Genomic DNA, 26,922 nt, shown 5'->3' on the forward strand with positions numbered 1-26,922 from the left:
AACTGTACAGAGAATGTAGTTTGCATGCTGGAAACCGCACAGTTCTTTTCATTTTCAGCAGTTTAATATACCCATTTATACGTGCTGTGGTTTAACAGTCCCTCTTTAATGTACCGACACCTACATCCCTTTTAAAAAGCTTTTATCTCTCATTGCAACTTCAATCTCTCGCTTGGTTGATCTCCAGCAACACAAAGACCATGCTAACTCCACTAGGAGTGCAAGTTATTATATTCCACAGGTGTCTGGGAGGCAGCACTTTGAATTGTAACCAGCTGAAAGATAAAAGCCTTAAAATGTCAATCGTCACAAACAACTCCAAAAAGACTCATACATGAAAGATGGATAGTATGACCGTCAGTGTGAAAGTTGCTATATTAAAATAAAACAAAATCCAGAAGAAATATCACTGCTGTACACCAAAGTTAAAAAGTAGTTATATCTTCAAATGCCACTTCAATTATTATAATGTCAGAAACGTAAGGTAAAATCGTCAGCTACTACTAAAACACATTTACTGAATGTCTGTTAACCTGAACTACCTTACATTTCCGCTCAAGACTCACTTGAAGTTCAACATTGGCTGGTGGCGATGTTATAGGCATGAGTGGAAAATGCATATAATCCAGTATGTCAAGTATGCTTCGTACAACTACAGCCAGAAGGAAGTTTAACATGATTAGACTGCCCAAGCTGGACCTCGAAGAAAGCTTAAGCTGGCCACTAACGGTCCAAGCGAAAAATCGTTCGAGCGATCAGAAATTCTGATCGGATTGGTTGTAAATAATCTCCATTGGTGGACACAATCGATTATGAACGAGTGAAAAAAATGTCGTCCGAATGAATTTTCGTCGAACGAAAATTTGGATTTTCTTGTTGGTCGTGATAGATAGGAAGCAATGATCGGTTAGTTGATGGTGTAGTGAACGATTTTTCGTCCGATCAGAATTTCTGATCGCTCAAACGATTTTTCGCTAGAAATTGGACCGTTAGTGGCCAGCATTAGGTGGGTCTGACCAGACTACCAGTGCTATGCTCCATGGTAATCACTTGTGGTTCTTTATTCTGGGTGATGAAAAGAACTCATAGGCCACCACACTGGTGTATCATGAATTTTTACATTATAATGAAAGCCAGTTTATACGCCGATCTATTACACAGCCAGTATTTTAGTTAGAAGAAAAACTTGTGTACAGCTTTAAATTTTCTACTTATTGCATTTATAAAACTCATACCTTGAAGCCTAATGTAGGAATCCTGGGTTTGTGATTCATAATATTCTATTTTCTTAACACACTGCAAAATATTAAAAGCAACAGCCCAGACTTGCACATGACAAGCTAATCTAAGATACAAATAAATAGGGTGATAAAGGTCTGTAGAAAATATGTCACTGTGCAGAGGTGGGGATCATGGTTTGTGTGGGGATTGACTCATAATTGGTTTTATACTATAATATAGATAGTAGACAATGTAGACAATGAAAATGGTAAAGATTAGATTGTGAGCTCCCCAAAAGAGAAAGTTGACATGACAATGCCATCTGTAAGGTCACACCAAAGATGCCAGGAACAAATAAATACATAATTGTATACAAGGAACAGAGGCGATCAAAGTATAAAATTAGATTCAATGAGCTTAAAAACTAACTCAAATAGCAAAAATGAAGGAGGAAGTGGTGGTCTTACCTTTTCTCAAGCAGACACGACAACGACTGCGATTCAGACAGTCAAACATATTTATTAGAAACTCCCCAAAATTTTGCAACGCATTTCGCAGGCTCAATCCCGCTTCATCAGGCAATACAGGGAGGAGTATCACACGATCTGCACAAGGATTCAAGTTAAGCACCTCTGTGTACTCAGACAGGATTGAGCCTGCGAAACGCGTTGCAAAATTTTTTGGGGAGTTTCTAATATATGTGTTTGACTGTCTGAATCGCAGTAGTTGTCGTGTCTGCTTGAGGGAGGTAAGACCACCACTTCCCCCTTCATTTTTGCTATTTGAGTTGGTTTTTAAGCTCATTTAATCTAATTTTATACTTTTGGCGCCTCTGTTCATTGTATACAATTTCGAGTCCACCCTTGGTGGAGGGTTGCTACCCTTTTTTCCTGTCTACAGAGAGTGACTTCTTAATCCTGAGTGGGGTCAGGACAATCTCCCCACCTGCCTTTACAGTGGTTGCCTGCTGGTGTCCCTGACTTGTGAGTATCTAGCAATATGAATTTACTGCCACCTTATCCAGTACGTATTACACTATTGGGGCTCTTGGTGTTCCCTGTTTTAATATAAATACAGAATATACTGTAAATAACGGGAAAATACCTCACAGTCTTGTGCTTGACGTGTTTTTAAAAATTGATGGAAAGCTTAAAAAAGTAATAAGAATAAACCCATATTGAAAAGAATATGAAAGTGACCACCTTTATCCCCTTTTAGAAAGTACCCACTGTCTGCCACTAAGGGCCGGTTCGGCAGCACATTTTATCTTGCTTTCCTGCTACCACCAAGGATTTGTCGTCATTTTGCATTTTGAGCCCTAGGGGAGTTCAACGCAACTGCAATAGGCTCAGAGATGCTGCATAAAGTGTCTGGGAAAACTCGATTGACCGCGGCACTTGACCAAATGATGGTAAACGTTATGAGATAAACGGTCTAATTTCTCTCAATTACAACGGTGGATCCTGAGCATTAGACACCGGGGACAATCGCTGGCAGCCGTTCTTCTGAACCAGCCCCAACAGTGAGCAACTTCTGGGTTATACATCTGCAACAAGCATGCAGTCAGGTGAATAAGAACATGTGATCCACATACTATCTGCTGATCAGGACAAAAACTAGACAGATTTTAAAAGAATATCAGAGATAGCATCTTTCACATTAGCGCTCTTTTACACTACAAAATGCATACTAAAGTACACTTTTTTTCCTGTGCATTTTTCTAAAGGTCTTTTTGTACTGTGTTTGAAGATCCCATTCAATTTCACTGAATGGATGTGCAAACACAAATGCACTTAAAGAGACACTGAAGCGAAAAAAAATTATGATATTATGATTTGGATGTGTAGTACAGCTAAGAAATAAACCATTAAGATCAGATACATCAGTCTAATTGTTTCCAGTACAGGAAGAGTTAAGAAACTCCAGTTATCTCTATGCAAAAAAGCCATTAATCTCTACGACTTTCAAAGTCGTGGAGAGGGCTGTTTTCTGACTTTTATTATCTCAACTGTTCCTTAACTATTTACTTTTTCTCTGCCAGAGGAGAGGTCATTAGTTCACGGACTGCTCTGAAAGAATCATTTTGAATGCTGAGTGTTGTGTAATCTGCACATATTAGAGAATGATGCAATGTTAGAAAACACACTATATACCTGAAAATAAAAATATGAGAATATTTTCTTTGCTGCTAATCTTCTAGTAATTATTCATAGTACACAACCAATTCACTATATCATATTTTTTTCCCCACTTCAGTGTCTCTTTAAAAGGAACCTTAACTGAGAGAGATATGGATATTTCCTTTTAAACAATACCAGTTGCCTGGCATCCTGCTAATCTCTTTGGCTGCAGCCAATCCAGTCTGACTTCAGTCAGAGAACCTGATCTGCATGCTTGTTAAGGGGCTGTGGCTAAACGTATTAGAAACAGGCAACTGGCATTATTTTAAAAGGAAAAATCCAGATCTTTCTCAGTTTAGGTTCCCTTTAAAGGCATCCTGCGCCGCCTCTGATAGGCTTCAGTCTATCACACGGCGGCGATCCCTGGCCAATCAGAGGCCGGGAATCGCCGATCTCCTTTATGGCGCTGCAGCGCCGTATTGATGTAAACAGCGGGGATTTCTTCCCCGCGTGTTTACAATTAGCCTGCGAGCCGCGATCGGAGGCTCGCAGGCTGTTCACGGAGACACCCTCCGTGAACTGACATGCAACGGCCCCATGTAAAACCACAAACGACCAGCCGCCGCCTATCAGCGTTAGCAGGTTGTTAAGTGGTTAAAATAACTTTTCAGCATTTTGCAATGGAAAATGCACCTAAAAGTACGTAAAAAAGTTATATCAAAATTATTTTGATTATTTGTTTGCTTGCTGGTGGTTTAAAAGGCGTTTTACTGACAAAGTCCAAATATATCACCTAGGAGAAAACTCAGAAGAAAAAGTTAATTGCATATGGGCCCTGAAGTGAGAGGAATAAGGAGGATGCCATATTTATTGCCTTTTAACCTCTTGAGGGCCGTAGGCTTACACCCCCTAGTGACCCTAGTTTCAATTTAGGCCACCGCAGCTTTAAGGCCTCGCTGCAGTGGCCATACAACTCTGCAAACAAGCGATTCCTCCCCTTTTCTGCCCACCAACTGAGCTTTCTGTTGGGTGGGCTCTCTGATTGGTGCTGGTGTGTTTGTTAATTTTTAAATAAATATTTATTTGCTTATTTTTTAAATAAATGCGTCTATTTAATTATTTCTTTTACCTACCCTCCCCTCTCCCAGCCAGCCTGTGACAGTGATCACGAGATATAGTTGCCTTTGTACTTGTTGTACTCCATTCCCAATAGTGTGATAAGAGTCTCTGCAATTAAAAAAAAATGTACTGCACACTGCATTTATCTTTACATAACCAGTTTATTGCATCCTTGTGTTCCCATCAGTGAAAATTTCCTTTTCTTAGGGCCTGTTTCCACTACACGCAGATTCTGCATGCAGAAAACTGACTCCAATTAATGTCTATGGGCCTGTTTCCACTGAACGTGATTTTTCTGATGCAGATTTCCCATAGGCATTCATTGGAGTCAGTTTTCTGCATGCAGAATCTGCATGTAGTGGAAACAGGCCCTTACTGTTTACACAGGAATGGAGAAATGATAGAAAGCAGTGTAAAATGGTTAGAATCCAAGACTAATACGCATTATTGTCCTTAATTTCCTATCTCCAATACATCTAGTCATCAAATTAAAGTCACAAAGCTCAATGGAGGTGCCCAGGACAGGAAATGTGCCCAATTCTTTCTGATGGGGACACAAACAGCAATAAAAGCCCACAAAACAGTTCCTTTCAATACTGTTTAAAATGAAGATAAAGATAAAAGACAACCCTGAAACTAGATTGTAATGCTTATCAGCTAAATTTATCAGAGATATTACCTTCAAAGCAGTCAGGAGAAGATTAAAACCAACACAGAATTGATTTTGTAAATAAATACTCTTTCCAGCTTTGGGTTATGTTCTTAGACATCAGGTTGTTAAAGGAATACTGTAGGGGGTCGGGGGAAAATGAGTTGAACTTACCCAGGGCTTCTAATGATCCCCCACAGACATTATGTGCCCACGCAGCCACTCACTGATGCTCCGGCTCCGCCTCACTTCTGGAATTTCAGACTTTAAAGTTTGAAAACCACTGTGCCTGTGTTGCCGTGTCCTCACTCCCGCTGATGTCACCAGGAGCGTACTGCGCAGGCACAGACCATACTGGGCCTGCGCTGTGCGCTACTGGTGACATCAGCGGGCACAGTGGTTTTCAGACTTCTAAGTCTGAAATTCCAGAAGTGAACCAGAGGCGGGGCTGAAGCATCGGTGAGTGGCTGCGCAGGCACAGGGTGTCTGCGGGGGGCCATTAGAAGCCCCGGGTAAGTTCAACTCCTTTTCCCCCGACCCTCCTACAGTATTTCTTTAAAAATGTTAGGTCATGATGCAGGCACTTTAAGATGTCCTTGGTATCTATCTAGCGGTGCGTGCCCAGTAAAAGTCAAGCATAACTAATGTTTAACCAACAGTATAAGTACAATCAGTAGAAAAGAAAAAGGCCTTTTTGCAAGTTCCTAAATATTATCATTGTAGTGTCTAATCTTTTCCAGTTTTATACATGCTTACCTACAGAATTTGCATGCTCAAAAACTGGAAAGCCACAAAATATCTGATTCATGTTGGATTAAAACTAAAGGGAATTTAACAGCTTATCTGGAAACAGAAGTAATAATCAAGAATGTTGGTAGAACCGTTGTTCAGATTTTTGTTAAGCAGCCATGCTGTGTGTTTAAAAGAAAGTAATTTGCACTAAAAAGTTGCACTATTGTCAGTAACACTTGGGGCGGTATGTATTAAGGGGACAAATGTAGTAAATATGCCTCCTAAAGGTACATTTTTTTTAACCTTAGCACTTTACAGATGTGACTTTTAACAGATTAGGTATATTCATGAATTTGAAACCATGCACAAAACTATCATCAGCCTGATGGTTACTTCCCACAGATATGAAGTGAAGCTAGTCTATAGATAGCCTATATTAAAAATAAAATAATGCCAATTTCACCCAGTAAAAAAGTACATCTGTAAGTCTATCAGTGACCAAATGTGTTGGTTTTTTTCTTGGAGGGGGGGGGGCAAAAAGGATTTAAACAGACTTAAAATGGGATTTTTTTCACCCTTGTTGTATGTTACGGTAAGAACAAAATGAACACTATTATTTCCGTGCCCTAGGAAAGAATTAGCAAGTCAAATACTGAGTCAGGCCTCTAGCATATGCTAAGGAGATTGCTTTGATCTTATCCGCTCTAAAAGCTCCATTATTGAATTTATACTCTGTGAACACATACAAGGCCAACATACAATGCATACATAACTACACTGTTTGAAGAAGCAAAAATAGTGCTCAACCAACAGAAAAAGAAAATCTCCTAAAATACAGAAAAACACACAACTGGTTGTATTAAAATCAAAATATGTTAATATCCTATCAAGACCATCAAGACACTTAACTTCCCAGGGTAGCCTTCTAACCGTACAATGTATTGTCTGGAATTACAAGGAAACATGTCATTTAGCCTGTGGCCTTTTTCTAGCCCTGCGGACTTTATATAGCCCAGTGGCAGACAAGACCACTATCAGCAGCAAGGAGAACAGCCAGATTCATGTAATGCAGCCTTTCAGGATTTATACAAAATTACTTTGAAAGCATATTACAATTCCTGATAAGTAACACAAAATAGTTATAAATTAACGATGATGTGACAAAACATTTATTTTGTATTTTGCTGAATATCCTCGTACAGGCAGCAAGAATGAATCAAGAAATCTCCTGCATTCTCCAGCACTACACTTCAAGAAAAAAATGGGAAAATCCGATTAGTAGAAAAAACAAAATATTTCTACAATACTTGTCTAATGGAGGTTGTCATTGTATTATTATATAATAGCATCAGAATAATGAAGCACCTGTTCAGTATTGCTGAGTGCTTGACTGTGAGGGACCTAAGGCACAATCAGAGAATGGAAGCTTCCATCACACAAGTATTTAGCTTGATGAGAAATTTTCAGGAGCAAAAATGATAAAACAGCAAATTAACAGCTGTTTTAGAACACTAGTCTGGAATGTTTTCCCTTTGTCTCGTTATGCCAAACACAACATAAAAAGGAACAACATATGTATTAGGTCATAAGCAAAAAGAAAAAGCAGTTAGTCTATTTAGGGCTTATTCTGTGTTCGGCAATACAGTGTGCCCTCTCTACGACTGCTTTCAACAACAAAAAAGTTAGGATTAGGACAGAAACTGCAGAACATCTTGGTGATTTTTCAGGCTGATATTTGATGTTACAGGTTCTGCAATCCATTTCAGATTGCATGCAAATCGCAAAATGTAAGGATATCTTTAAAATTATAAAAAAAAGTGTGAACATTATTATACCACGGTTATCTGATTGCAATCCAATTTTGTCTGACCGCAAAGTATTAAGAGAACAAAACACACACAAAAAAAACAGAAAAGTTGGAGAAAGAATGCATCACAAAATTGCAGACAAAATAGTACTGCCTTTCAGTATAAAATATCCCTAAGAATCTCTTGCAATCTTAGATTTACCATGAGGTGCTTCTGAAAGGCTGAAAGGAGAGAACTGTAAACTGTAGGTAGATGAAGGTAACAAGAAATAATCCATGCAGTAGCTCTGGGACATTTCCAAGACTACAGACTAGAGTACCCAGTTAGCTTATGGTAACCCAGAACCACTAGAAGTTTATATGGGGTTAAAGAGGCAGAAAAGCTCTCTTATTAAAAAATAAAAACAGCAATGCTACAACATAAATTTACCTCCTTAAAACAGAGGATATTTTCAATCATTCAGCTTTAAAGAGACTCCGTAACAAAAATTGCATCCTGTTTTTTATCATCCTACAAGTTCCAAAAGCTATTCTAATGTGTTCTAGCTTACTGCAGCACTTTCTACTATAACAGTCTCTGTAATAAATCAATGTATCTTTCCCCTGTCAGACTTGTCGGCCTGTGTCTGGAAGGCTGCCAAGTTCTTCAGTGTTGTGGTTCTGCTATGAAGGTGGACTTCCAGGCCCCTCTCTGCACACTGCCTGTGTATTATTTAGATTAGAGCAGCTTCTCTCTTCTCTCTTATCTTTTACAAGCTAGATAAATCTTCCTCTGAGCTGGCTGGGCTTTCACATACTGAGTAATTACAGACAAGGGCAAAGCTGTTTGCAGGAAGAAAAGAGCAGCCTGAAACTTCAGTGCATGAGAACAGAAGGGGGAAAGAAACACACAAATGATCTCTTGAGATTCAAAAGGAAGGGTGTATACAGCCTGCTTGTGTATGGATGTATTTTCTATGTGTGGAAATACTGTACATCAACCTGCTTCCTGTTTTGGTGGCCATTTTGTTTGTTTATAAACAAACTTTTTAAAACTGTTTTTAACCACTTTTAATGCGGCGAGGAGCGGCGAAATTGTGACAGAGGGTAATAGGAGATGTCCCCTAGCGCATTGGTATGTTTACTTTTGTGCGATTTTAACAATACAGATTCTCTTTAAGTGAACAAGTGTGATTTCTCTAGATGCATCACTCATGAAGATGAAAATCATCGCTTTATGCCTCTGAAAGCCAGAAACACACCCAGAAACGCTGGTCTACATTGAACTTGTATATAGCTTATAAATGTAGGGCTGCATTCATGAATTTCTGAGAAGGACAAGTAAAAAATTCTAATTCTTCCAAACTTAAGTCGAATAGGGGATTTCCCTTAAGTGGGGGAGTGCACAGCTTGCTGTTAGGTGGGATGTCACCATGCCAACCTTTTAGCCTGAAAACATCTTTCACACATAACTAAAGCCACTGTCTTTGCCCATGCCCCATGCCTGTGTATTTACTACTGAAATTAATTCAGCAATATCTAGTTTGCAATAAAAGCGTTATTCCTTGATTAAAGCCTTTACATGCTATCCTTTGATGCAGTTTCATAAATACATTTTATGAAATTTAGAGCATCTGTTTAACCTCTTGAGGACTGCAGGGCTAAACCCCCCTAGTGACCAGGCATTTTTTAGCTAAAATGGCCACTGCAGCTTTAAGGCCAAGCTGCAGGGCCGCATAACTCAGCACACAAGTGATTCCCCCCCCCCTTTTCTCCCCACCAACAGAGCTTTCTGTTGGTGGGGTCTGATCGCTCCCCCCATGTTTATTTTTTTTTTAATAAATATTATTGTTTTTTTTTTTTTTTAAAAAAACCCTGTTTCTTTAACTCCCTTCCCTCCCTCCCTCCCTCCCTCCCCACAGCCGGCCAAATATGGCGATCGGCTGTCATAGGCTTCTGCCTATGAGAGCCGATCGCTCTCTTGTCCCCCATGGGGACAGCCGTGTCACACGGCTGTCCCCAGTGCAGCGCTGCTGCTGATCGCAGCGCTGCACAAAGTAAATAGACGGCGATCACGCCGTCTACCGGTCTCCCGAGCGGCAATAGCCGCTCGGAGACTGAAGGCGGGGCGGAGCTCCGCCCCCCAAGCAGGAGATGCGCGCGCAGCCTGCGCGCGATCTCCTGCAAAACAGAGCCCCAGGACTTTACGCCAATTGGCGTTAGGCGGTCCTGGGGCTGCCGCCGCGGCCACGCCTACTGGCGTGACGCGGTCGGCAAGAAGTTAAGCCACTAAGGGCTGGTGCACCCCAGAGCGGTTCTGAAGCGTTTTTTAAAACGCTTGCAGGGGGAAAACCGCTTGGCTAATAAAAGTGAATGGGATGGTGCACACCAGAGCAGGTCGTTTTTTCCACAAACGCAAACTCGGGGGCTGCAGCAATTTTTTAGATTTCTGAGACATTTCTGCCTCAATGTTAAAGTATAGGAAAGTGGAAAACAGCTTTGAAAATCGCTAGATCAGAGCAGTTTTCAAGGCGTTTTTGTTAAAGAAGCTGTTCAGCAACAGCTTTACTGTAACAATATTTGTAATCTGCTACACAAAAACGCTCCAAAAAATGCTAGGCATGTTTAGAAAACGGCTCTAAACATGCCTAGAATCGCTCTGAAATCTGCTTCAAAAACCTCTAGCGTTTTGCAGATCTGCTAGAGGTTTTTGGTGTGCACTGGGCCTAACTTGTATTTAATAGCTCCAGTCTAGACACTGCTGTCATATATTCTCTTTCCTCTTCCTCATTCATGAATTCCCACTTAGGATCAAAGGTAATGCTACTTCACTAATGTGGAATACCGGCATTACTTTTTATAGCTAGTCAAAAATGTGGAAAAGGGTGTGGAGAAATCCAGTGTTTTTTTTTCTATTTGGAACTATTCATATACTATACAAACAATATTGTACTGAGGCAGTGCCACTAGAGAGGAGAAAAACAGTTAAAGGAACACTAGCAAACCAAGTGTTGTAAAATGACAATGTACATTGTACTGTGTGTAGATTTTAGCTACATTTGTAATGTCTCATTTGCATAGGTGAATCTCTGCAGTCTGACTCAGAGCTCTCAGAGACCTGCAGCTGTAGTGAGAGCTTGCTCTCACACATAGGGTTAATAGATGTAGTGTGAGGGAATCCCCCTCCTCTCAAGGTTCACTGGCCCGTCAGAATCAGCGTCAGGAAAGTGATAAAGGAAGTTGATAACAGTAAACAAACAGATTAGCAGTCAAATGTATACACCCATACTTAACAGCACTTCCCAAACAATTCCTATCTCAGTTGGAAAAAAACATGTTAATCGATAGTGTTCCTTTAATGTGGAAAATAAGGTGTTAAAAAGTCCAGAACCAATATAGCTGACATTGAAAATATATTGCATTTAAATGTTCTGCTTTAGGGAATATACTACTGATGTATGTGTCATACATTGCATTCTGGATAAATACTCTTGAGGTTGCAGTGCCATATGTTCATTTATGACCTCTACAGAATCTATAATAGATTATAAGTTATATAGAATTACCTCCCATTTTACCTTATCAACATCAATTTATATTTTTATTGCTGAGGCACATATTTATTACAGCTAAGTGGCCTATACATACGAGATTCCCAGTCTAATACCTCCATGGCTCTCTTGTGTTACCTGAAGCTATACCGGGTAAAAAATGGATTTTGTCTCAACTCCTTCCCTCCCCCCCACCCCCCTGCACCCAACCTGCGCATTTCAATGATGATGATGGTGAGAGGAGAGAGAGCCTAGCGATGCAATGACCACTTCTTACTGTAAAATTACAATGTAAAAAAACATTTATCGGCTTCATCGAATCTTTCAGCTGAATGTTATAGATTTGTTGCCGATACCGAAAGGCACATCAAAACTTATGTAACACAAAACCTGTTACAAAAAAAAGTAGGTTTTACACTTTCTCTGTATAGTTTCAGGCTAAAGCTTAACCTTATACTTTAAGAGGGATAGTCAGTCGCAAAATTAAATTCCACTGCTCTGTGTTTAATATGCAGCCTGCAACCTTACCCCGCATTGCAAGCACCCTTTGCATTGCATTGCAATCTATTCAGAAATGTTTTTGTTGTAATAAATCTTATCTTAGTCAGCCTGTGTAATGATTGTGGAACTTTCTCCGTGATCAGCGCACAACGCGTGCGCTGACACGGCGGAAATCCTCCACAAGCGTGTAATTGCAGGCACCCAGCAAAAGGTGCTACGCACCTGTAGAGGGAAATTCCTGTCGGCAGATGGCGCTGGGAAGTGCAGAGGAACCAATCCTCTGTACCTCCACAAATGCCAGACAGGAATTGTACGAAGCGCAGAACGCAATCGCAAGAGAGGCGATTGCAAATGAAAATGAGCAAAGGGACAGGTTGTATGTGTGTGCGCCAATCCAGTCGCCACCCCACGACCGCGCACACACAACAGCAGATATGAAATAGGAACGAGATCGCGAGAGGTGCGATCGCCAGACGTGACACAAGGCAGATCAGAATAGAATACAAGGGTAGCAAAGGCACAGCAAATAAAACAATGAGGAGATACGGAAAATAACAAACGCTAGCTAACCGCGAACACCGCACTCATTCGCAACAGTGCACGCGGTTATGCGTGGTCTCCACGTGATAAGCACAATAGAGACAAGCACGCCTAACTAACCATTAACAGACAAACATGAAACAGAGGACGCGAGCGCTTGCTTAACGGTTACCTCACCGAGCCTCCAGCAAGCGTAGCAGACAAGACAGACACATGAAAACAGGGACAAGCGAGAGATAGGATCCACAGCACTAGCGAAAAGTGGCTAGCGCGATCCAGGTACGGAGTAGCAGAACAGAAGGATCCCCAGCGCTAGCGAAAAGTGGCCAGCGCGATCCCAGAAGACAGAACAGAAGGATCCCCAGCGCTAGCGAAAAGTAGCTAGCGCGATCCCAGGAGACAGAACAGAAGGATCCCCAGCGCTAGCGAAAAGTAGCTAGCGCGATCCCAGGAGACAGAACAGAAGAGATAGCTGGTAGCAACCGCTGCACCAGCTATACTCCAAGAACAGAGATCAGAACCATTTCCTGTCTACCACCATTGGGACAGGACAATGGCAACAGGCAAGACAAGACAGAACAGGCAATACAGATAACACAATCCTAACTGCACTAGGGAAATCTGCCTAGCGCAGATTCAGGAATTACTCTAAGCTGATGTTCAAACAGAGAGCAAGGCTGACACCCCACCAGGAGTGTTACATAGGACGAAATCCTTATGACCAGCGAAGCATTGTGGGAAAGACATAGTACTTATAGTACACGCCTCCAATGAATGTGGCCAGGCAATTTGCATGACAACGTATGCAAATTCCTCTGCAAGCACAAGCTGCAAAACTGACAGAAGCTCTTCTTTCCAGAGTCCTGCAGCATGTAAACCTACACAATGGTCAAAGGGCTGCCTGCCTGCACAGGCAGCTGAGCAAATCATCACAGCCTGGCTCTATGTTTGCTATTGCAGAAGGGAGAATGTCATCACCTCTCCCACATTTCTGCTCCTCACTGATTGGCTAAGGGCAGTTCAGTGACCTGCTGAAATCTGATGTATGCTGTGCTCGCATGTGTTTACAAAGCAAGCTAGCTATGGCAGTGCAGTTTCTAGGAGAAAATAAAAAGTAAGGGAGGAAATGACATCAGGAATGGCTTCAGTCAGAGGATATCAAGATGGAAAATACCAGGAACAGAATTATCTTTATTCATTATACAAAATTCACTGAAATCAAAATGTTGACAGTACAATACATCTGCTACGAAAGTAGAACAAGTAATTAACTACTTATATATGGTTTTTTCCCCCCGAGATAGCATGGCTGACCCTGCTGCTTTAATGCTGGTATATTGCTCATATTAATCAATTTATGTAGTCGTGTTATCAATACCCATGCAGCATTACTCTTTAGAGTACTCCAGTAGCTGCTAGCCACATTAGTGCTTTCCCAGTTTCTAATATTGCCCCGGGGCTCATGATAAACTCTAATCAGGGATGATTACGGATGATAACACACAATTTTTGCTAGATAGAGAACACTAAAAAATATGATTTGTTAGCTACAGTAAGAAAGAAAGGAATCCAATATAAGGAACAAGGAATCACATTAATTCTGCTGGCTTCATGGAGTTAATATTGTAAAGCCATCCAGAGACATTACATGACACGTTGCATAATCTATTTGTTTTCTAATGGATATGGTATGAACACAGTCAGCAGAAGAATAAAGTGAGCACTACATGAAAGAAGAGACCACCAGACATGTTTGAAAACCATGGGTGATTGTTTGCAATCTTCATAAAGACAGGTGACACTGACAGCAGCTGATGCTAATGTATTTCTCTACAGCCATTAACAGAATGCTCACTTATCATGACATACATGTTACTGTACAGGTCTTCCTGATCTATGCCCTGAAGGTGATAAGATTATGTTTGCTTTTCCAGCTACTCTCCAATAACCTTGAACGTCTTTACAGTTCAATGTGTCCAAGCACACATATCTAAGCAGATCTATCAGAAAACGGTCTATAAACACATTGGAATGGGGTGAATGTCAACAAAAAACCATTACTAAAATTCAGCAACAAAATCAGGCAAAAAAATGTTTAGAAGTATAAAAAAAAAAAAGCTTAGTGACTTGCTTAGGCTTGTAGTTCTATAGGGACATTCTAAAAAGATGGTATTGGAATTTAAACATGATAATCACTTCTGGAGGCAGGTGAAAGATTTTTATTGTAGCAAATAAAATAGACAGGCAATTAATACACTTATTACAACCCCTGTCATACATACCATGAAAAAATATTAAGCAAAAACTAAAACATATGCATCTTTATGTGATTACAAAAGTCACCATCAATCAAAAAATACATCAATACAGTTTTAAGCAGTGCAGTCGTTTAGAAGCAGGACATAAAGATCAAACACTTCAGGTAGTTAAATACATTTAAATGTACATAACCCGTGAACATTTTTAGAGTTGGAGAGGAAAGCTTGATAGGTGCATTTTTTAAAAAATTCCAAAACAGAAGCTGTCCACCTTAACCACTTAAAGAGGAACTCCAGTGAAAATAATGTAATAAAAAAAAAGTGCTTCATTTTTACAATAATTATGTATAAATGATTTAGTCAGTGTTTGCCCATTGTAAAATTTTTCCTCTCCCTGATTTACATTCTGACATTTATCACAGGAGACATTTTTAAACAGCTATTTCCCACAATGCAGCAAGGTTCACAGACAGGAAACTGCCAAGAGTACATACTCAGAATTTCTTTGTGGGAGGGGTTTCACCACAATATCAGCCATACCCCTGATCTGTATGTGAAAAGGAATAGATGTCTCATGTAAAAGGGGGTATCAGCTACTGATTGGGATAAAGTTCAATTCTTGGTCAGAGTTTCTCTTTAAGGACCACAGGCTTTACCCCCCACCCCCCCAGGCCACTGCAGCTTTAAGGGCTCGCTGCAAGGCTGTACAACTCAGTACACACAAGTGATTCTCTCCCCCCCTCCCCTCGTTTTCTGCCCACCGGCTCTTATCCCTTCCGGCATGTTTGCGTTTTGTTTATTTTAAACAATTTTCATTTTTTTACTCCCTCCCTCCTCCCACCAGCCAATCATCACGATCGGCTGTCATAGGCATCAGCCTATGATGGTCAATCGCTCCAGTGCAGCACTGTACAATGTAAATAGACAGCATCTAACAGTCTCCTAGCGGCAATCACCGCTGGGAGACTGATGACAGAGCTCCGCTCCATCATTCAAGCGGAGATACGTGCGATCTCCTGTAAAACGCCCACGGGACTTCCCACCAATTGGCGTTGAGCGGTCCTGGGGCTGCTGCCGAGTCGAATTGGCGTGGAACTGTGGCAAGTGGTTAAAGGACAGGGTTGAGAAAAAAAGTAAAATAAAAAGGATCTACTTACCCAGGGCATCCTCCAGACCCTGGCAGCCGATATGTCCCTCGCCACAGCTCCGGTGTCCCCTCTGTTGCAGATGCAAACCTCGCTATGTTGGCATCTTCTATGCTCGAGCGACCTTGAGGCCGCTTGCATCGCGCAGCCTGGAGCATTCTGCGCAGACTCAGAACTACTGCGCCTGCGCGGAACGTTCCCAGCCACTGGAGCACGACCGCGAGTGACGTGGCCACAAGATCGCGCAGGTCGGCATCTGCAACGGAGGGGACCTCGGAGTTGTGGCTAGGGACATCAGCTGCCAGAAGCTGGAGGAAGCCCCAGGTAAGTAGATCTGGTTTTGTTTTTTCACGGATCTGTCCTTTAACTACTTGCCGACTGCTCCACGCCAATTGTCGTGAGCAGTGCAGCAGCCCCAGGACCGCTCCATGCCGATTGGCGTGAATGGCAGTCTATGGGGCTAGCAGGAGATCGTGCGCGCATCTCCTGCTTGGAAGGCGTGGTCTGCTCCGCCTTCAGTCTCCCAGCGATGATCGCTGCTCGGGAGACTGTTAGACGGCAAATCCGCGGTCTAAGTACTTTATACAGCGCTGCGATCTGCAGCAGCGCTGTACTGGGGACAGCCATGTGACACGGCTGTCCCCCTGGCAGGTAAAACAGTGATCGCCTGTCATAGGCTGAAGCCTATGACAGCTGATCATGCTGATTAACTGTCGGGGGGAGGGAGGGAGTGATGTAAATTTTTTTTTTAAAAAAGTACATTTTATTGAAAATGTAATAAAATAAATATTTACCCCCCAAAAAACAAACACCTGGGGGGCGATCAGACCCCACCAACAGAGAGCTTTGTTGGTGGGGAGAAAAGGGGAGGGGGATCACTCATGTGCTGAGTTGTTCGGCCCTGCAGCTTGGCCTTAAAGCTGCAGTGGCCATTTTAGTAATAAATGTCCTGGTCACTGGGGGGGTTAACACCGTGGTCCTCAAGTGGTTAAAGTAGTAGGGACAATCATACTATCCCAGGAAAAAAAATAACATATATAAGTAGATAAATACTTGTTCTACTTACATAACATATGTATTGCACTGTCCACGTCTTGATTTCAGTAAATTTTATATAGTAAATAAAGAGAAAACTGTTTCAGGTTTTTTTTTTACTGCTTCTGACTGAAACCAATCCTGATCTCATTTCCTCTCTGACTCTTTTTTTCTCCTAGAAACAGCACTGTCATATCCAGCTTGATTTGTAAACACATGGGAACACAGCACAGATTGTATTTCAGCAGATTCACACTGAACTCCCCTCAGCCAATCAGAGAGGAGTGTAGGAGGGGAGATGACAAGCTTCGCTCTTGTGTGCAATGTACCAAATAGAGCCAGGCTGACTAAGATAAGATTAATCACAGCAGAAACATTTAGATTAGAATGCTTGCAAAATGCAGGGTCGGCTTACAGGCTGCATAATAAACACAGAGCAGTGGGTAAATTGAATTTGATTTTAAACCCAAGGTGAAAATAAACTGATGAGATAAACAATTAGATCTGTCCTTCTAGTCCTAAAAATTACTTTTTTTATTTTAGATATCCCATGGTTTTGATATTTAAACATTTACAAAGTAAATTGAATGTTTTTTTGTCTCTGCTCAATGGCAGTCTATCAAGTGTCCTAGAGTTATAATACATGAACTATTGACCTTTTTCTATCACTACCTTGCCCTCAAAATTTGTACTATATTTTCAAAAAGATACCGACAAAAGAGAAACAGTCACTCCCATGCCTGAAAATGAACTCTGTCAGGCAGCAAAAGAAAAAAAAACAGCCTGGTTATTAATAATCTTTGCACAGTACATACACATTTATCTCATGTCACATGTCACCTCGGGTAGACTTTGAAGAGCGAAAAGGGGGGGGGGGAGAAATCAATGCAATGCAAAGTGAGGAGTTAAAAAATAGGAGAGATCAATAAATTATTGATATTCATCAAGTAATTTGTTCATGTTGTTTGATCCACAATCAGCCTGCATGTCATCTTTACTACTGGCAGACATGAAAAAAAAAACAGAGCACCAACTGCCATTATCTATAAAGGGTTGATATATATATATATATAGATAGATAGATAGATAGATAGATAGCTAGATAGATAGATAGATAGATAGAGATACTGGTTGCTTGGCAGTTGGAAACAGATGTAATTCCCCCCCCCCCCCCCCCATGATCTATGCGATCTCTGCATCTTTTTTTAACAGCATTTACATGAATTTTCCCATGGGTGCTGATTCTCTCTTTTGATTTCAGGACTGTCAGGTGAAATAATACACTCTAGCCGTCCTCTAAGTACAGAATTGTTTTGGGGGTATAGTCAAGATGCCACTCACCCAATCAGGAAGAGAGAGTGGCAGAGCTGTCCAACTCCCTTCCTAGTAGGGAGAATGGAGAGGGTAGTTCCTGTTGCTGAGTATGGGGGGAGGGACTTAAGAGACTACAGACAAACTGTGATTTTAAAAAAAACAAAAAAAACTTACCATTTTGTTGTTTATTTCATGAAAATGAATTTCGCAGACTTTTTCCACAACATCTTCATTTTCAAAGGTTACAAAACCAAAACCTATAAAATAAAGTTATAATGTTTATTACAAATAAAAAAACAAGCAAAGTTAGAAAAAAAGTATTTCGAGTATGCAATTATTGTTTTAATTGACACAACATTTTATTGGATGGGGCGCAAAATTCCAGTTTAGCTAATAAAAAGCAAAGTACACGAGAGAATATCACTGTGGTGATGTTCAAACACTTTACAGGCTCTGGGTTTAAAATAATAAACTTCAAGAACTCCTTATTACTTCATTGGTTGATTACACCATACCTAAATTATGTAATGAATAATCATAATGTAATTACTTGTTTTGGTGAATAAAAATATTTACACATTTTTCAGCCCAGTGAAACAATTGAGGGAATACAATATGCTTGAAAATGTCGACTAGCATGGAGTTGGTACAGTTCAGGCTACCAGATGTACCATTTTCTAAGTTGTCCGTGTCAATGTTACAATTGCTGCCTACAGAGAGCTCTTAGATTAGGACCTAAGCTTTCCATTGGGAACAGTGGAAACAGTGACATCTACCTGCAAGACTAGGAAAACCATGGGCATTTTTAAAATGTAATGTCACGCTCCACTTCATATGGAGAGGAAAAAAAAAGAGAAAAAAAAAGAAAGAGAAAGTGACCTGATCCAAAAAAGTCTTTAGAATGTGATTTTAGAAAATTGCTGTGTGGTGTATGTACAGTATATTGGAAGAAGCTATTTACACTCAGCTTCAGGATGGAGCAAGCAATTGTACACAAAGTATGAGAATTCCTGTACATCGACCAGTGTATTCTTGCTATAGTTGTACAGAAACAAAATTTCTATATTCTTTTTTTTATAGTTTCTATAATTAATATGGCTCAGTAAAATAGGACTTGAAACACCCAGAGTTACAGATTGCCAAGAAAGTTCATGGTGAACCAAAACTTCTAGGAGTGTGTAAGGGGCTAAAAAGAAAATACAGTGCTGCCCGTAATTATTCATACCCCTGGAAAATTTTGACTTTTTATTCAACCAGCAAGTAATTTTGTGACGGGAAATTATATAGGTGTTTCCTAAAAGATAATAAGACTATGTACAAAAGGCATTATAGTTGGGAAAAAAAATCTTATCTTTTATTTACATTTGAGCAAAAAGTATCCAGTCCAAAATTATTCATACACTTCTTAATAATCAATAGAAAAGACTATTACAGCAATCAAACACTTCCTATAATTGCAGACCAGCTTTTTGCATGTCTCCACAGGTATTTTTGCTCATTCATCCTTAGCAATGAGCTCCAAATCTTTCAGGTTGGAAGGTCTTCTTGCCATCACCCTGATCTTTAGCTCCCTCCACAGATTCTCAATTGGATTCAAGTCAGGACCCAGACTGGGCCACTCCAAAACATTAATGTTGTTATCTGCTAACCATTTCTTCACCACTTTTGCTGTGTGTTTTGGGTCATTGTCATGGTGAAATGTCCACTGGTGCCCTCCACAGTTCACAACCCTTCCCTTCCCTTGGTGCCCTCCACAGCCTGGGGGCCCATCTTACAAGGGTCATAAAACAAGTGTGACCATCTTGATCTTCACACCCAAAACAAGTGTAGCCACAAAAAAATATCTGATATGAAGTATAGTCCTCTGTATCAGAGGAAGGGAAGGTTGATAGTTCAGGCTTACTTCAGCTCTGGACCCCCTGCGACCGCAGGGGCTTCTCCCCACTAGTTACGCCCCTGGAGGGGATGGTGTTCTTTGGGTTGAAGGCTTTTCCTTTTTAACATTAATGAAGGAAGCCAAAACAATTCAATTTTTGTTTCATCTGACCATAACACAGAAGACCAGAAGACGACTTCTTTGTTCAGATGAGCATTTGCAAAGGCCAAGCACGCTTTTGTGTGCCTTATCTGGAGAAGTGGCTTCCTCCTTGGTCTGCATCCATGGAACCCAGCAGTGTGCAGTGTCCGTTGGATTGTCTGCCTCGAGCCATTGCCACCAGCAGAGCCCAGATTCACCAGAATGGCCTTGGGTGGTGATCCTTGGATTCTTTTTCACCTCTCTCACTATCCTCCTGGCCAGCACAGGTGTCACTTTTGGCTTCCGACCACATCCTCAGAGATTTCCCACAGTGCAGAACATCTTGTATTTTTTAATAATACTTTGCACTGTAGCTATATATCAATAATCCTCAGCGCTTGGCAACCATAGGAAGGGCTCTGCAATTCAGACCACAGTGCTCCACAACATAGAGTAAGCCAGATGACAAGAGAGTAGTAAATAAACTTGTTGGTCACTTGTACTCCCAAAATCACAATTTATTGCTTAAAAACACAATAGAATCTGCAAACTTACATCGCGGGCCCGTCCTCAGGAAACACTGGGGACTGAGCTAGAAGTTCAAAATAACTTGAAATTCTAGCTATTCAAGATATTTTGAACTTCTAGCTCAGTCTCCAGTGTTCCCTGAGGACGCGAAAGGCCGAAACCGGTAGGAACTGGAGACTGGGCATTCACTGGACTTGCCATATCGATTTGGTATGTGTATGGAATACACTAAATGTGAGTTTAACTTCAAGAGTCCCTGTTGTAAGGGCCCGCGATGTAAGTTTGCAGATTCTATTGTGTTTTTAAGCAATAAATTGTGATTTCAGGAGTACAGGTGATCAACAAGTTTATTTACGCTCTTGGTGCTGGTCACCTGGTTTACTCTATTTTGTGGAGCACTGTGGTGTGAATTGCAGAGCCCTTCCTGTGGTTGTAAAGCGCTGAGGATTATTGCTATATGTGTTGAAGACCATTTTTGGAACAGTTACCTAAGCAGCTGGTGAAAGCAGTGTATCTGGAGAGAGTTTTGAAAAGTGCCTGTATCTACATTACAATTTGCACTGTAGCTACTGGAACTTGAAAACATTTAGAAATGGCCCTTTCCTGACTTGTGAGCAGCCACAATGCACAGCCACAGGTCCTCACTGAGCTCTTTGTCTTAGCCATGACAGTCCATAAACCAACTGCAGAGAGCTGCGGTTTTTCACCTGTTGAGTTGATTAAAACAGCTGTTCTCAATTAATCAGGGTAATTAGGATGCTTTGGAAGGGTAATTGGACTATTTGGAATGGTATAGAACTTTGGATTTTCCCACAGACTGAGTTTACGAAGGGTATGAATAATTTTGGACTGGACACTTTTTGCTCAAATGTAAATAAAAGCTGAGAAATGTTTTTTCTTCCACAATAATGCCTCTTGTACATCATCTTATCTTTTGGGAGACACCTACAGTATGTCATTTCCCATCAAAAAATTACTTTCTTGTTGAATAAAAGTAACTTCAAGTCAAAATTTGCCAGGAGTATGAAAAATTACTGGCAGCACTGTAAATACCCCTCTTACCTAAAAAAAAAAGGTCCGATTTCTGCTTTGCGTAGTATTTTTAGTAAGATGATTTTTTGGGCCTTTCTAGCCCCTTACTCAATCCTAGGAGTTCTAATTCACCATGAGCTTGCTGGACAATCTGTATCACTATCCTAAAGTGATGTAGTACCAGTGGTTACTTCTTGCTTATGTGCTTGCAAATACTTTCTGTTTTAACAAGGTAAAATTGTACTATACTAATATACACACCCTATTCTACTTTCTCACAAAGATCATGTAGGTTCTGAAGTGATACAGTTCATGAACAATTGAAAAATTATGGAGAACTAAGTAAGCATAATTAAGTGGTGCGGTCACATCTATTTTGTTAGCTATTGGAACATTTTGACAAGCTCATACAACCACATCAGGCTTATTTATCTGTACTGCCAGCTAAAAGAATAAGTGCTTGAAATGGGGGTTTGGGGACCACTGGCTCAAGAATATCATTCAGGTAGACCAAGATGGAGATTGCCTATTTATCACATAGGTATAGTTTAAGGGAGGAGACTTGGAAAAGCTGAACTTGGAATTACCATGGCCATTAACTGTATACAAAATGTTGCATGTTGGTTTCCATAGATGTAGTCTGTCATATAGCCTTGCCTACTAGCTTTGTTCCATATTAATTGTTACTTTTACTTTCAAAAACAATTTTTAGCATGTTTCTCTTCTAAAATGTACCATTATCCGTGGCATCAAAAAATACTGCTTACAGGACCACTATAGTGAATATTTTTTAAAATTTAAAGGGAAACTGAAGCTAGAGAGATATGGAGGCTGCCATATTTATTTCCTTTGAAGCAATACCAGTTGCCTGGCTATCCTGCTAATCCTCTGCCTCTAATACTTTTAGCCATAAACCCTGAACAAGACATTATTGTCAGATCTAAAAGATAAGCAACTGGTATTGTATAAAAAGAAATACATATGTCAGCCTCCATATATTTCTCATTGCAGTTGTCCTTTAACCTCCTTGGCAGTATATCAATTATATTATCAGTGGGTTACTTTTTACTGCAATTATTGGTAACCCCAAGTTACACTTGTGGATACTACAAGTAGGGCCAAGTGCAGAGGATGCAGTAAAGCTGTAATAGATCAGCCGACAAAACGGTTCACCCTGCTCCTGCAAAAGTCCCGACCGCTTTAATTACTATTCCCCCTCCAGGCCACCATGGATTTAGGGGAAAGGCATAGTTCAGCTTCCAGCTACTGCTGGCAACTGAATTACGCTGTTCTTTAGGTATTTTGGGCTGTATCCTTTGACACCACCCAAATTACTGTCTGAGGGCTGCTATAGCGGTAATTCACATTACGACCTATGGAAGCACTCAAATTTCTAGTGCCGCTTTCTGGCTACCCATAATGTGGGGGCACATTATGGCTACCTGGTCGGGGGTCACTCTCTGGCTACCTAAATCAGGCGGTGCACTCTGGCTATCTATAGTCACGGGTCACTCTCTGGCTGCCTAAACAGGGAGGGGCTCTCTGGCTGCCTATACTTAGCAGTGTGATTCTTTTAGAAACTAAATCTGGGAAGAATCACACTACTGAGGAAGTTAAAATTCATATGTATGAATATGTATAAATTGTCATACATTGTTCTAGAGTAAATATACTATTAACTTTTTCTTATGTCACTGCCACTTAGGCCGGATCCACACTAAGTGCTTTTGTGAGCGATTACGTTTGATTAGCGATTGCTGAGCACTAGTAAAAAAAAAAAAAAAATTAAAAAAAAAAATCGCTCCTATTCACTTTCATTAAAATCGCGGTAAAAATCACTGCAATAGCGTACGTTTTTCGCGTATGTGATTGCAGCAATCGCAGCGATTTTTATGCGGTTTTTACCGCAATTTTAATGAAAGTAAATGGGAGCGATTATTTTTTAACAAGCGCTCTGCAAGCGCTAATCAAATGCAAGCGCTCACAAAAGCACTTATAGTGTGGATCCGGCCTTACAGTAGGCAGCAATACCTGACAGATCTGACAGGCTTTAGACTAGTCCATCTTATCATGTGGGATTCTTTATTCTCAAAAGCACTTACTGAATGGCAGCTGCTACGACCAACTGCCAAAATAGCATGCAAAATAGTAGGAAGACCATTTTTCGTGATACTGGTCCATTAAACAGTCTACTCAGATTATATTCAGTTGCACTGGCCCTCGCAGGTGTTGGCAACAGCCCTGAATAGAATGTGGCCAGCTTTAATAACTGATTTAGCATTAAAAAAAAGTCACTCACATAAAATGAACAAACTTTGCCCACAAGAATTGCAATAACTGACAAGTAATGCGTGAGAAAAATGTAAATGTCAACCTGCTGCATCAGTTGCACTCCACATTAATTGTCAGTGAACACTGAGCTGGATACAAAGTTAAATCTGTAGCATATTAAGAATAATTGCTTGTGTGTGATCAAAATCACAGCAGTGCACCACAAAGGGAAAAAAATCTCATCCACAGCACAAAAGAATGAGAAGAAAAAAAAATCTCATTTTCTGTACTAACAAGGAAAATTGAAGGGGTTCACCAAGCACCCATAACACTGCTTAGTAGATTGCAAGTGCCTTGCAGCACAGAAGGTGTTAACGTATCTGTGATTTATAAGGGCCAGGAGACACAGGAAGGGGCGCAGGACCTGCTCTCATAGCAAAGCAGCTAGTGTAATAAAAAGTGCTCTTCGGATCAGTGCAGGTCTCCACTTGTCTTTGAACAGCCTGATGCGGTCAACCCTAAGGGTCAGTCAGCATCCGGAGACGGTTACTTGTTCCCTTCTTCCTGAATTACTTCCTCTAATACCTTATCAGGACATCCTGAGGCCTTTAAGAAGCTATTAAAGTTTCAGACTTGTGATCTGAACGTTCCTCTCCCTCTTCACGGCCACATTATAAAAGGGAAAAAAAGAGAAATGGATTTGGCCCAGTTAAAGGCTGTTTGATGCCTGCTGCCTACCCATCAGCTATGCAGTCTATTTACTCATCCAGGTCCTGGATCTGCCAGACAAAGCCACATGGAAAGGCTTTTGGCAGGCGGCTCCAGCTCTGTGAATCGATTCCCTCTTAAAAATCAACACACTGTCATTTTCCTAACAACTGCTCAATACTTAAACAAATAAAACATGAGGGGGAACAAAAAAATAGTGAGCTCTCTGAAGGCCGCCTGAAGCAGCACAGAGAAAACGCCAGTTATTGCCGGAAAACCATCCAACCAAATTTAAACAGGAATCTATCACTGGCATAGCAGGCAGCTGCTGAAAGATGCTTTCTCAGGGAATAGTAATACTTATGAGTGTGTTAACATCTCTGTGAGTATATAACCAAATTAAAGATAAACAGCATTATTATAGGCATTATAAAGTCTTTTTTTTGCAACCTCATAGCAGGACCCCCCCCCCGGGGGCATAGCAATAGGTGGTGCAGAGGTTGCGACCGCATCGGGGCCCTTGGGTTAGAGGGGCACCGAAGGGCCCTCCCTCAACTACAGTATTAGCTTTCTATTGGTCCTGTGCTCATAATAATGACTTCTATACATACTTTGAATATTGGTAATCATTAAACTGTTCCCCATCCCCTTCTTGCACCTCTGACGCTGTAGTTGCCATTGGCAGGTTTTGGTGCACCGTATCAATTGTTAGGTATAGAGTGCTTGGGGGCCCCAATGTAAAACTTGCATTGGGGCCCACAGCTCCTTAGCTATGACACTGCTTTCCCCATATCAGCAACAACAAAGGTGGTCAGTGCTGCAGATTTTCAGATCTCCCATCAAGTAACAGCAATACTATAGAAAAGAGACCGAAACATCAGAAACGTTTTACAAGAAACGTTATTTCAGACTGTTATAAATTAACACTTGTGAAGAGGTTAGATAATACGCACATAACCAAGGTGCTGCATGCTCTCCAGATCTGCATGATGAAGACACTAAATACAGCAGGTGTTCTCTGACCAGTGACAGACGTTTCCATCAGGTAGAGAACTCTGCTCCAAGCAATTGCTTGGACTGTGGATTTAGTTCCAACATTTATAACTGAGAAAGTCACTGCAAGATGGCCCTTATTCCCTATTCAGGAATTCATACAGCACCACGTAATTTTACTTATTTGTCAAAAATTCTGGGATAGTCAAATTAGAACAATAACGCCTACAAATTTGCTGAGACAAAGACTTCAATGAGCAGTAGTTACACCTGGTTGTCATTTAAAACTATTCTATTTGATTGGTCATTCACATGGGCAGTACAGCAGCATCCGTCTAAAAGTTTAGCTCAGTAATTTGTGTGATGGGTATTGCAGTTAATAGAATGTTGTGAATGATACTGAAATAATGTCTCAGTGATGAGATTGCTTACCGCTATTACAGTTGCTTTCTAAAGCCTTACCCTATTAACACTAACCTTCACTCTATGTACACCTAACACAAAGCTCTCCCCTACCTACACCCAACACCAGCCCCCTATTATTGCTTATAGTAACTCCTCTCATATCTAATGCTTAACACGAACCCCCACATGCCTATGCTCAACACCCCCCATATCTACTTCTAACAGTAGCCCCCACATACCTACACCTAACACTATACCCGAGCAATGCGGGCTGAACCATGGTAGTCGGCTACAGAGACAGCTGAATCTGTTACATGGCTATATGTGTACCGTAACCATCAACAATCCAGAATTCAGCTATACAGTACAAGCTCTGGTGCCAATTATCACCTTTGAGAGTTTAACTACAGTATATGATCGCTGAACACCGCCGCCCAGTTTACACACTTGTCAAGGTATAGCCGCAAGCCCCAAGTTCAGCTATATAGCAGCAAACTCAGGTGCCCAGCGCCCAAATTACATGATTGCCATGCCATAGCTACAATTATCAATTGCAGCCTATAGTGGTCTTCGAATTTCAAAAAAGGGGCCGGCGCCAAATTTATGTCTCAGCTTAGCATTTGTCTTCTTGGTAAAATCATTTCCTATGGAAATCACTGGAGTTAGTACATATGGGCAGTCATTCAATTGGTCCAACATAACATTTATGCAGACATCCCCACTGTAAACAAACAACAAAAATCCACAATGTTAAGACTGCATGTGTTCATAAATACTGTACTAGCAAAATACTTGGAAACTGCCACAAGTACACAATGCTCGTGCTAAAGGACATCCGAGGTGAAAATAAACTAATGAAAAAAACAATTGCATCTATCCACATTCTCCCAAAAATGATTTTTTTTAGATATCCCACAGTTTTATTTTATATTTAAATCTAGTTTTTAAGTTTTTACTGTTTCATTGTGTCTGCTCAATGACATATGCCAGAGCTCAA

The 26,922-nt window shown here is 40.8% G+C and overlaps 1 protein-coding gene across 8 annotated transcripts in view; it reads right to left on the reverse strand.

Annotated features, from left to right (window-relative positions):
* The window catches only part of MSI2 (musashi RNA binding protein 2), a 481,843-nt gene that overhangs the window by 299,793 nt on the left and 155,128 nt on the right, over positions 1–26,922 (reverse strand). For all 8 annotated transcript variants that reach the window (XM_068268471.1, XM_068268470.1, XM_068268468.1 and 5 more), the window contains exon 3: positions 18,146–18,228. In XM_068268471.1, coding sequence (XP_068124572.1) covers positions 18,146–18,228 — 83 coding nt within the window. The remainder of the gene's footprint in view (positions 1–18,145; positions 18,229–26,922) is intronic.

This window comes from Hyperolius riggenbachi, chromosome 2 (genome assembly GCF_040937935.1).
Source record: "Hyperolius riggenbachi isolate aHypRig1 chromosome 2, aHypRig1.pri, whole genome shotgun sequence".
NCBI classification, from domain to species: domain Eukaryota; kingdom Metazoa; phylum Chordata; class Amphibia; order Anura; family Hyperoliidae; genus Hyperolius; species Hyperolius riggenbachi.